Source organism: Apteryx mantelli, chromosome 7 (genome assembly GCF_036417845.1).
Source record: "Apteryx mantelli isolate bAptMan1 chromosome 7, bAptMan1.hap1, whole genome shotgun sequence".
NCBI classification, from domain to species: domain Eukaryota; kingdom Metazoa; phylum Chordata; class Aves; order Apterygiformes; family Apterygidae; genus Apteryx; species Apteryx mantelli.
In genome coordinates, this window is record NC_089984.1 from 10,145,794 (window position 1) to 10,158,608 (window position 12,815).

At 36.6% G+C, this 12,815-nt stretch overlaps 1 protein-coding gene across 1 annotated transcript in view; it reads right to left on the reverse strand.

Moving 5' to 3' along the window:
• Window positions 1-1,888: 1,888 nt before the first annotated feature.
• CABCOCO1 (ciliary associated calcium binding coiled-coil 1) overlaps window positions 1,889-12,815 on the reverse strand; it is a 44,206-nt gene continuing 33,279 nt past the window's right edge. Inside the window, exons 4-6 of the mRNA XM_067299503.1 lie at window positions 6,229-6,339; window positions 5,661-5,801; window positions 1,889-2,892 (exon numbers count right to left, since the gene is read on the reverse strand). Coding sequence (XP_067155604.1) covers window positions 2,815-2,892; window positions 5,661-5,801; window positions 6,229-6,339 — 330 coding nt within the window. The 3' untranslated portion in view covers window positions 1,889-2,814. The remainder of the gene's footprint in view (window positions 2,893-5,660; window positions 5,802-6,228; window positions 6,340-12,815) is intronic.

Genomic DNA, 12,815 nt, shown 5'->3' on the forward strand with positions numbered 1-12,815 from the left:
TAGATGTTCACTATACCACTGTAAAATCCTATAGTGTTTCATCTCCAGAAGGATTTTGCAGTCATGCAGGTAACTCATTATCCCTGAAGAAAAACCTCTTTTTTGGCAGAGAAGGTAGAAAGTAAAACCTCTTTCCTTCCTTTCAACAACATCTGCCTAATTTAAATTGAAAGCTCTGTAGGATGGGAACCTGTTAGGAACCACATTAAGTATGTATCCTGTAAAGAACTATGTCACATCAACAGTCTAACAAAAATCAAAGATTATTATACCAAAGCCTCAAAAATCTCTACTGTAGGCCCCAGAAATGACAATATAATTATTTTTAGAGATGACTATCTGGTAACTCAACATGACAAGGGACCTTAAAAACAGCAAGCCTGATTTTAACCAATGGAAAAGCCAGGAATTCAGAATGGAGACTGTTCTTAATTCACTGTATTGCATCTAAACATTTTATTCCTACCCATATAGCCAAAGCATGACTTTTTGCATTTCTTATTAGCATTCTGAAGACATAAAAGGATTCCTCAATTTGACGTCCATATGTTATGTCAGAACACGCGATCTGACTGCTTATAGACATGTTATGTCCACCTTTTACTCATCTTCCCTCCTCCACCTTAGCTTCCTAACCATCCTCCCTCCCACTCCCCCAAAATTCCTGGGGTTATTTTTATTGGTAGCATTATTTATTTCAGCGGGAAGATTGCTGCAAATATGGTTTGTGGGATTCGAGCTTCACTTTGGATTTCAGCAATACCTCAGCTGTTATGCATATGTCCTAAGAGTGAATGCTAACAAATCATTGCAGTAATACTTGATGTTCATATACAACTTCTCATCTTCAAAGCACTTTAAAATTTCCCAGAGGCTCTACAAAATCTGGCAGAGGGAAGAAAAGATATGGGCAAAAGTCTTTGTTTGGTGTTGGTGTTAATATAAATCATAATCTCTTTCTGCTTAGCCACGTAGCAAGATTGTAGTCGTCTACACATCTAAGTCTGAAACTGTTTTAGAAACAATGCTAAATTGCCAACAACACATTTTCAGAAAAAAATATAAAAAATACTCTATCATTGGACAGCTCTTTTCAGAAGTTCTGTTCTCACCTTTGAGCTCAAACAGAGGGAAACTTGTGACATGAGCAATATGCATTGGAAGATGAATTTATGCATCAAAATAAAGGACATTTAGATTTTCAGAAAGTTTTGATAACAAAAAAATCAAATTCCTAAGCAATAAAACAGCTAAGAATATAACCAGGAATCTTTTCTTCCCCCCCACAAATCTTAGCAGCTTTAAATGATAATTTAAACTAGTAAACAATTTCTTATGAGTTATTTCAGTGTTCAAATAAGAACGGTTAGCTTTTCTGGCTGAAAGGAAGCTCTCACTAACTTGCTGGCCAGTGCTGGAGAGAAAACCAAGAAAACCTGAACTGAATTGTTACAGAGCTTACTGATCATGTACCAGGGGAAGGATATTTCCCAACACATGAGACCTAGTAAAATATTCTGCCCGCTTAAAATTACAAACAATTGTTTTACAAGGGCTCAACGCCCACCCACATCTGACATACACTCTAAAGAGTATATCCAGCCTATTGCCACCCAAATATAGCTACTGGATATTGTCTTTTATTCCGGGAATTGTTTTTGATGAATAACGTGCAGGCAATGCCCCCTTCTGGTTGTGTTCTCGGTTCTGAGCACAAGTCACGAGCGAGTTGGGCAATGACAAACGAGGCCCTTTAGGCAAACTATTTTAAGCTATCATCTTCTTCGACTGGGCTGAGATTAGACTTTCAAACCTTTTTTATTATAGCCATAAAAATGGGGGTGGAATTAAACAAAAATTAACTTTTTACTTAATATGTTACGAGAAACAAATATGAAATTGTAATGAATAAAATGTCCTATTTCTCAAATATTCTGTTAAACATTTAATCCAGCCTTTATGCTTGAAAGCATGACTTGTATTTAACCAACACGCTCTCTAAGGCACAGAGTTATGTAACAAGACAATTAGTACAGTTCACAGTTTCAAAACAAAAATGTTAAGCCAGTTCTTCTGTTATCATTTATTTGGTCATATTCATTTTGAGTTTAAAACATTTCTATAATATGTGACAAAATATGGAACAATGTTAGCATACAGAGAAGGAACAAATATATTCTCAAATGAAATGTTACATGCACCCAGGAAAAATTTCCACTGAAAGACTACAAAAGTGCAAACTCTTCATTTATGCAATTTTAATATGGTGGATGAAAAGAAGTATAAGATACTACATTCGTTTTAAAGCCTGGGAAGCAATTTAGAAAGAAATAGCATACAAATTATTAACAAATAACTATAGCAAAATGTGTAATTACATGTTAATTAAATTCTCTTATTATATCTGCAATGTCTCAAAATGATTTTCTCTCTCTACATACTTTCCTTCTAGCAAAATTTCCTTAAAAAATCTTAGCTGTGAATCAGAAACTATTAAACATTCTACAAGTGGAAGGAAAGAGAATAAAACTACAGAGAGCTCTTAAAATTAAGATTTCTATTTGGAAATAAACTCACATCCAACATATTTGAATTACATATTTTTCTGTTTATAATCTTTTATTTAAGTCTAAACAAAATAATATCACTTTCAGAACACAGCAGTTTGAGGAACTGGGATGAACTCTTTCACATAAATGTTCACTGAACTTTCCTTTATATAAAAACAATTATGCTCATTCAGGGAGCCAGACTTCTGTGTACCACCCCTATGCACTAGTTTCTGTAACATTCAACCTCACCTTTCTTATCTGGTTATTTAGGCCTTTTTAATTTTTCTGTTCTTGAAGTATAAGCTTCTTCTTCTATTTGCAGCTTTTTGTTTATCTCTGCCTGTAAAGAAAATCAAAAGAAAAAAGTGGTTACGATGGAGCTATCTTAGGCTGCACATTGTCTTTGCGGTTTTGACACACTGTAGTGGAGTAAGACAGACTTTATCCTACACACCTTCCTGTTTTGCAGACATAACGGTGTTTCAGCCTGTACTTAAGTGATAACACTTTATCATATTACTGTGCACAATCCCAATGTATGGTATGTCTGCCATGAACAGGAAGCGATTTGGGACAGCCATTTTTCATATAACCTTGTCTTGGGAGATAGGCTAATTTGCCTGTATTCTCAGACAGACTTTACCAATAAACACCAAATCAGAAAAATTGCTTTGGGATTTGGTTGTTGCCACTGTTTTCCTTTGCTGCAGATGTTTGTTCTCTAGTGAAATACATTTTATTGAAACACTGCTGGAATTAGAAAGCATTACTGAAAATGAACAATAAAAAAACATTTCTGTGATGTTCCTTCACTTTCTTAATTACAATCACAATTATGAGTGTGTATCACATTCTGGAAATCCAGACTCTTGTAGATATTGAGTGTTTAATTTGCAAGGTAGTATTTGTAGGAAAGGTACAAGGGTTGTGACATATTTTAGTAAACTCTGGAAGTGATAACATGTAGCAGTCTGTAATTCCATAGCATTTGGAAACGTGGGATCACTGGAACAAAGGCCGTACATACTGATATTTTATGGGGAATTTATGTACGTTTTTCAGTATCAGTATACGTCACTGCAAAAATACAGGAGAAATGGAAGGAACAGAATGGCGCAGCCCTTCCAAGAGTTATAAAGTTTTGTTCTAACAACTGGAAAGGGCTCAAAGGTACTTTATGGACTCCACGCAAACTGATCCAAAACTTACAGCTACATTCTCAATGAATTTCATGTAATTTTGATAAAGCAAATGGATTTGATCCAGAAAAGTTTGCAGTTATTTGCCACTTTAGGAACTTCTTGGTGTGCCAGTCCTAAAACTCCCCACTGCTGGTATACTGCAATATATCAATTGATAATGACATCTAAAATGTTTTCAAGGTTCTGAAAAGCTCAGATGAATATCAAAAAGCTGGAATTTCTATCTCAACTTAGTATCTTTGTAGATGTTTTTGACCTCCACCATGTCCAGTCCATCCTCAAGTATAAACAAATATGTCCATATCCCATTACTTCTACCTACTATATGTTTACTTAGCTGCTTTCCTGAGGATCACTGATCCTCTAGGCTAATCATCTACCAGGCAATCCCATTGCCCTTTCTTCTCCAGCTTTTAAATCTCTCTGTCTCTTATTGTACCTTCAGTGAAAATCAGCTGCCACCGCACTCACCCTGGCTGGTGCCATGATCGCTGAGTGTCAGCACTGTGATTTTAGACTATTCTTGACTCAACTGGAGCAAAAGTTGCCTTATGTCTATGGACACATAACGCACATTGTAAAATCACAGTTCACGCATAACAATATAACGGCAGGACTTTGATCATGCATCAGGTAAAAATCTAAAGATAAGATTACTTGGAAGGTCAACAAATTGAGAAACCAGTCGAAAAAGACAAAATGGTGGAGGACTTAATAACTACGAGGAAGTTATTTTCTGGGAACATAAACAGAGTTGCACAAGTAGAAAAGACATTTCCCAATCTCTGAAGTTTTTGTTCAAGAAAAAAGCTTTTACCACTGATACTAATGAAATGCAAGGTTAAGTGAAAATCACACATTTAATTTCTTAAAACATACAGGCATTCTATAGGTATGGACAGGAATAAGACAACATAGGCCAGGTCCTCTCCTATTTCTAAAAGATTGTTGAAAGGGAATATGAAATCAAATAGGTAGATCTAATGATAGCATCATTATTCCAATTGATATTCTCCATTCATACATAATCCATGTAAAGCAATTTATCAATACTACACTATTTTCAAATAATATTCTATATTTAATAAACTGCCGCACACTCTACAGTATCCAAGTGCCATATCAAAAATTGTAACGACATGCAAAGTCCAAAGCACCTAATGCCACTTGGTTGTTGCAAATAAGACCATATAGTATTTTCATGGTGGAACTGAGTTCTAGCTCTTTTGCTTTCAATAATTTCATATGCTTTAGGGAGCAGTTTACAAGATAACAATGGTCTACTCTGCTGGCTTTCCAAATGTTTCAATTTACAGACCTCCCTATAGAGAAGCAAATCACCCTACAACAAATTTAAAGTCCACTGATAATAGTTGCTTGCTTCCCTCTCACGAACCCCGTAGAAATAGTTCAGACTCCTCACAATCTGCGGACCACACACTGAAACCTGACCTACTCCATTAAGGCAGCTCTTCTATAATTACGTACCAACAAAATGAAGTCTAGAATTGGCATGTGTGTTACTTCTACAGATTGGAGGATGTGTAACATACATGCGTTTAACAATTTATATTAAGCACATATTGCATGCGCTCCATGGTAGCAGCTGATCCTGAACTCCTGAAAAGGAATTTTATCACTGATATCACTGAGAGCAGGATTTGGCCCATGTTTCTTAACACATAGTAATGCTGAATATATATGTTGTTATGTTACTGAGTATCTTTTATCTTATCACATGTAAGCTGACTAAACTAGGAGTTATTTATAGAAGCTAATTCACATTCTTACGGCATATGGATGTGTTTTCTGCCAGCTTTAGCACGAATACAGTTTATATTCATTAAAGCTGAGTTAGGTAATTAACCACAGACAGAATTAGTGAATAGCTTTCTAGTGATAGTACCTCAAGATTGCCAATAATTTCATTTTTGATTTCACCCATTACAGACTTCACATCTTCAACAGTGAAACCAGCCGAAGCATCTGCCTCGAAGGATTCTGCTTCTGGACAGGGCTCCTCCAGGTAGCTTTCTTGATCAGACTCCTAGTAGCAACCAACCACAAGAAATATGTGAGTTTGAACATCTTGCTGCTCTCTACAAGATCAGTGTCAGCACAAGGACACGCAACAATACACGAAGCCTGCCTTTGAGAACTGCTCTGACAGCGAGCGTCAGCATCACTCTGGCACTGCCCAGGCCAGGCCAGGCAGATGCTGAGGTTATGAAGTCGCACGGGGAGGTAAGCCCAGAGGTGCTTACTCAAGTAAATGTCCTCCTGTGCTGACTGATCAATGTAATAACAATAGCAGCAACTTCATTCAATCTTAGAAGCGAATGAACGCCATATTCTGGAGAAAATAATGTAATTAGTGACCGGGATCTAATTGGAAAAAATGAAGTAGGGGACTCATAGTAAAATAGCTTAAAAAAAAAAAAAAAAAAGAAAAAGGGGGGGGGGAAAACCTGTACCTTAGAATCCATCTCTGCAGCTGTTGGTGACGAACTGATATCGGAAGGTATACCTTCTTCCAGTGGAACAGGGAAAGTGTCATCTGCAGGTGGGGCAAGTTCAGTCACATACTGGCAGTTAAAAAAAAAAAGTTTGTAATTCACATTTAATTATTGAGCACAGGTTTACTGGAGATTTTTTTTTTTTTTTTAAAGGAAATGAAATGCTTGAAAAAGAGCAAAAACAATACCTTTCTGTTAATATCCAGGTGCTTGGAATTGGAAAGCATAGAGAAAATGATTATAGGTCAGCTTTAATTTCTAGTATGCATCTCAAGGGGCCCTCTTTGTAATACTTGGAAAGAACAGAAGGTTTTCATAATTTTAGAACACTACAGCTTCTTACTCATGTGGATAATTAAGTTTAGAAAATACAGTGTTTCGCTAACTTGCAGCCTTCACAATGCAAATTTGTCACTTCTAAACAGGGATCTTGTTGCATTTCTGAGTTAAAAGGCCCAGCTGACCACTGTGTTATTCTACCAAGAGTCAGAGAGAGTAAAGCTGTAGTTACACTGCATCAAATGAGGCCCTAAGAGAAATATCTTCATATACAACTGTAATTTAAGAATCAGTGACTGCCTAATTTTTGTTTCTAAATCAATTTGCATTGATTTTTCTTTTTCTTTTTTTGTGAAGATGGCAACTTTACCGGTATTCTGTTGCCTTGTAAACTGCTGCTCCAGCAACACTCTGAGAAGGAAAGGGTTTTTTCTGCCTCCGGAGTAGCTGGATGCGGCAGTTTTCCTTCGTCCCTAGCTTTAGGGCTCTAGGGAGCGATGCAGAAAAAGACCCTGAGTCTTCTAAAGGGTCAAGTGTGTGTGTGTGTGGGGGGGGTGGTTTGTTTATGGATGGCAGACAGCACACGTGCCAAATCGGATGACACAAGGCAGTTTTGGGTGAGCAAGGAACAGGGGTATAATGCTAAAACGGTATGTTTGGGACCTCTGCGAAGGGGAAGTACCCGGCAGATGTTATAGCTCTGAGTCAGCTTTTACAAACATGGTTTTGCTTGGATGCTGTAGCTCAACTTCATCAACGCACAGTGGTGTAACTGCGGCTCCCATCAGTTAAGTTTTCTCATACCCTTGAAATCATAGCTGGGTTAATATTTGGTTTATTTACAGTTACTTGGCTACAGTTAGATGTTTTGAAATATTTAAGGTTCTACAGGCCTGCAAAAATGAAGGGAAAATGAAAAAAAATAGTGAGGTCAAGTCATTGTACTTTATGGTGTTAAAGATCTCTTTTGTAGTCCTAAAAGATTTCAGAAGTTATATTTGGTTTCTGACATTATCTTTAAGAGTCCCTGTCTCATGAGAGCTAGCCAAAAAAGGTAGGTAGGATTACTCCAAACTTACTTGAACCCAAAAGGCTGAAAGAAAGATTTTCAGAATTTAAGTGAGGAGAAAAACAGATTTTAAAGAGACCAAGAAGCATTTTCCTGCATCGCTTGCGACTAAAATTTTACAGCATTTTGTTAATGTCTAGTTTAGTTTTCTCATCAAAATGAAAAAGTCTTAAATGGAATTAAATGTTATTCTTTCTAAAATAAAAAGAAGTTATGTTTTAAAATTCTAATGCTATTTTAAAATTAAATTTGAGTTGTTCTGATTTAGCAAATATTTCAATTTTATCTGATCTCTCACCTTATATTTTTTTATTCAAAAAATGTTTGCTGAATTGCACCAGAATTCACAAATAGTTTCCGCTTTCTTAAAATGACATTTTTGGGGTTAATTATTTAACTATTAACTCAATATTTTCCTTATTTAGCCCAAATCATTATTCCATTTATTCATTCTGATATAAATTTAAAAAATAATGAAACTGTAAAAATCTAGATTGGATTTTTAAAATCAATTCATAGCTAATCAAATACATTTTTGCAGCATGGATGAGATTTCCAGAGGTTTTGTTTTAGAATAATATTTTTGCTTCACTGCATCCTTTTAAAGAGAGCTATTCTTTACTCAGCTGTTCTGTGTCTAATAATAACCCTTGGATCATTAAGAAATAACTAAATTACAGCAGAACTAGTCTCTTTAATGAGCCATAATAGGCTCAACATTCAGCCAAAAGTTTTTTAAAAGTCCCTGAAACTGCAATGTAGAATATGAAGTATTTTGTTTAGTAATAATAAGTTTATGAGCAGTACTACAGTTTACAGCCAAAATATAGTGACCTAAAAATGCCATTCTGAATTGCTCTTTCCTATATGTCGTGTCCTTAACAAGTCCAGAGGAAAATTAGAACGAATGAATTGTGATGAGAGCCTGAAGCCAACAAATGTATTTAAATGAATCCTTCTGATGCAATACTTTCCTTTAAAAATACAATTAAGTCTTTGTATTTCCTTTGAACAAAACCTCATGTTTAACAGCACCAATGGCTCTGTAGTAAAATCTATTTAAAAACAGAGAAGGAGACACAGCAAGTTTTATACAGTTAGCTTTAAAAAAAGTTGCAAGTTTCTGAACTCGGAGTAAATTTAAGGCAAATTGCTTCCAGTGACCTACATTAAAAAAATTCATACTCCTTTTCTTAATTCCTGAAGATTTGTCATTATCTGAGCATTATTCACTATGACAAAGATATGTTATTCAAAGTGTCTTTTTGAATCAATATAAGTATGAAAAACAGTCTGGCAAGATGATAATGCCTTAAAATTAATTGGCAGTACTTTCATGCACATTGCAGTCCAATGGGTCCATAAGAATTCAAACATTAAGAAATCCTAGGACAGCTGCACAAGGGCAGAGGGCATATCAGTGTCAGCTGCAGATAAAGGGATGCTCTGAAGGAGGCTGGAAGGAGCAGAAGTTAAATGCAATGTTCTTACTAATTTCAAGGTGCAGTGGGTTGCCAAAGGCCACTTGAATCTGGACAAGTTACAGCAGGCTAGAGGCTGCTCTAACATTCAGCAGAGGTTAATATGGGAGATATCATTCAGCATCACCTTTGCTTTCCTGCTCCGATCACGTCAAGTCTCAGCACAGTCAGAGGACTGTAGTTGGTGTTTAAATAGCATTCTGACTTTATAGCCATATGCTACAATTTTTTCCCCAGAATTCTTTCTAGTAAAAGTTTGCATAAAAACAGATACAGTATAAAAAGCGGCATGTTATTCTGTACATATACCTACACGCTTTTCTTATTATTGAGAGCTAGCACATTACCCTTCTACAAATGTAAGCAGAGCAAAACCAATAAAGAATACAGGAAAATTTCTAAGACAGAATAATGGCAGGAAAGACGACTGGTAAGGCGTTCTAATAAATGAGTTCCACAGATGTGGTAGTTATTATAAAATTAGCTTTGCATAAGTTACCAATATACCATTACATTTCCCCCCAGATGTTATCTGTTACTTAAATTAATTTTGCTTAAGTTACTATTATTGCAGATTTTATCCACACTGTATTTTATTATTTAAGTTTCTGTGGCATAAAACAAGCCCTGGCTGATAGCATTACTTTTAATAATATATGTAAGAGGTTTTTAGTATTATACAAATGGCTGCTGGGTATATCTTAATAGTCATAGCACAGAACGTCTGCTCTCAAAATATTATGTAGATTAAAACCAGCTATTTACTTACACTCTAATTCAAGTCATTGGAAAGCTTTGCAGTATTTATGTATGTAGTATGAAGGAAACCAATCTACTCGGGGAATAAATGTCAGAGTTTGGATATTAACAAAGCTAAGGTCAAGGTCAGTTTGGATTTACTAATATACTTGCAGAAAATTAGAATTTAAAGTTTATGCTTACTTATTTCTTAAATGAGAAGAGAGACCGGGGCGGGGGTGTTGTAGGTGCTTGTTTGATACAAAGCTGTTTGTACCATAGAATCATTTGCTAATGAAAGCTCTGTAGCTTAGGAAAGATAGGAAAATAATTATTTATAAAGATTGGAAAAAATATCCTGAGTTCAGCATGGATCATTGCTAGAGCCTGGTAACATCTTTCAAAACCTTTCAATAGCCTTCAGTGGGATATCAATTTGGCTTTATATGAATGACAGACACATTTTAAAAAAGCATGTTCTTTGTGTTTTAGTCTCTATATTCATATCATCTATATGGTTGCTAATGGTATGCTGCAGGACCTTATGCTACCAGATATGTGCACAGACTTATCTTTTACCTAAGTGAGATTTCTCATGAACCAAAATATATAATACAGGATTTACATGATTTTGCCATTCATGCTAAGTGTGCTTAGCTGCATGTTCACAAACCTGAATTTCAGTTGCCTGGATAAAAGGCATCTACAAGACGCGGTTTGTTAGGTGCCTGTATTTCATATGGCTGAATTTGAATTAATTCATTGACTAATGGAGAGCGATACACTGTCCCATTTTGACTCAACCCACCATTTTGTCGCCTCCCGGCGCAGGCAAACACAAGCGGCCCGCTCCGCCGGGCTGCCGCGGGGTCGCCCACCAGCGCTCCCGCAGGTAAGGAGGTGTCTGGGAGGCCGCCGACAGCTCTTCAAATGCATCTGCTATCCTATTTGGCAGTGACTTATGCGCAAGGTCCAAAGGACTGCAGGATATTATGAGGCACTCAAAAACTTAATCCAGATACATGATCTGCACAGCGTGACTAAGATAGCAGAGTTTGCTTCTGAACGTCTTTGACTGTACACATTTGTATTAATATTTAGAGTAGAATTAAGATCAATGAGGGACTAAACTTGGCCTCTGAAGTATGCTCCTCAGTTGCCAATGAGTTACATGGAAATTCTGTGTTCATGTTCCTGGGCAGGATATTGCAAACCGCTATTCCTTAAATGAGACAAAAAGTCAGTAAGTTGAAAGTTATACTTTATGCTCTTTTTCCTCCATTTCAGAATTCAAGTTAATCCATTTTAAAGAGAGTCTTCCATATTTTTGAACTGAACAAGAAGCAAAAACACCTAGAGCCGTGACACAACCTTCCTGACAATACATTAGTAATTAATCTAGTCCAAAATAGCTATTCTGAAGCAATTTGGTGCCACAACTACATCAACAAAACAGGATCTAATCCTCCCCCCAGGAAGCTGTAAATCAGTCAGTGACATCTGGCCTCAAGGACATCAGAGTCATCTGAAATGTGGTAATTTATATTAATGAACATCAATATTAATTTTTAAATAAAAAGAATTTGCTGCCACCATTATGTTTACATATGGCATATTATTTATAGCTTGTGTTCCTCCTTTCCTACATTTTGCCCATAAATTATAGTAAGGAAACACACTGTCACAGTTATAAATATTTTTACTCAGAGTTTAAGCTTTTGCATATCCTCTGTTTCAGTAACTACATGAGGCAACAACCAGGATTTTCTTGCTACTCTAACTGCTGCTGCCAATTTTAATGCTTGACTGAGTAGAAAAGGGTGCTTCTGCAGAACAAAACCAAAGCATTCCTCTCCAGAGACACTCTAGTGCAGAATGCCCTTAATACCTAGATTCTGTAAGAATATCCTAAGACCCCAGAAAAAAAATCCTCATTTTACTGAGCTGCACTCATCTATTTCTGCTTTTACAAAGCTTCCGAATAATACTGCCAATTCTCAGATTATTAAGAAAGACAAAGTAGGAGACATCCAAAAAAATCACCAGTTGGCTCTCATGCTGAGGGCACATCAGTAAATGATTCACCTCGGAACGGTCACTCTGGATTCACACTGTGTTTAGCATTGCCAGCTCTCCTAGAGTTATGGGAATACAAGAGAATCTCAGCTTTCATTTAAAAAATAAAGTTAGTATCTAGCTCCCATGGTTGCAGAGAAAAAAAATCAAAACAAGTCTTAAAAGCTCAAAAAATAGAGTGCAAGCAAAAGGAACCAAACTATTATTACTTTTAAGCAAGTCTCATGATTTCTTGGGATCTGACTCACCATTTCAAATGCTTGGAGTTAACAATACTATTTCTAAAAGGTGCATACAGGTTTTGAGGAGGTGTGAGGGATTTTTTTAGTACCTGAAGGTGCAACTCTTGTATGGCAGCAGTCTTCAAAGTGCCAATCCTCCCTTTCCACTTCAAGAGCACCCATCAAACAAGGAAACAGAAGCCGGCTCCTATTCTGGCTGTACAGTTATGTTTCACAGAGATTTAAAAGCTAAAAACAAACAAACAAACAAGGCCTTTCCCACATCAACCACCTAGCTGGATCTGGATCTACAAATATTAGAAAACGCTAAGTTTTTCACTAGTCATGTGACTACATTACAAACCCATAAAAGTACACTCTTGAACCTAGAAGCAGCAGTATATCACCAAATGTCACTGTTCTGCGCAGTGCTGTAGGTCAGCCCTAAGACTGCCAAAAATGCTAGTATAACATGTCTATCTCTGGCATATATGTATCTCTTTGGTATATGTCACACCATTCACAAACTAGTTACGTTACTGTAGGTAAAAGTACCAAAGCAGGAGTGTGCCTAGGGAGCGCACGTTACCCCACCGGACTCAGCCTGGTGGCGTAAGCCCAGTCGTCAGGCTCTGAGTACAATGTGTGCAAAAGAAAGGAACAAAGAAGTTTCCCCAAAAC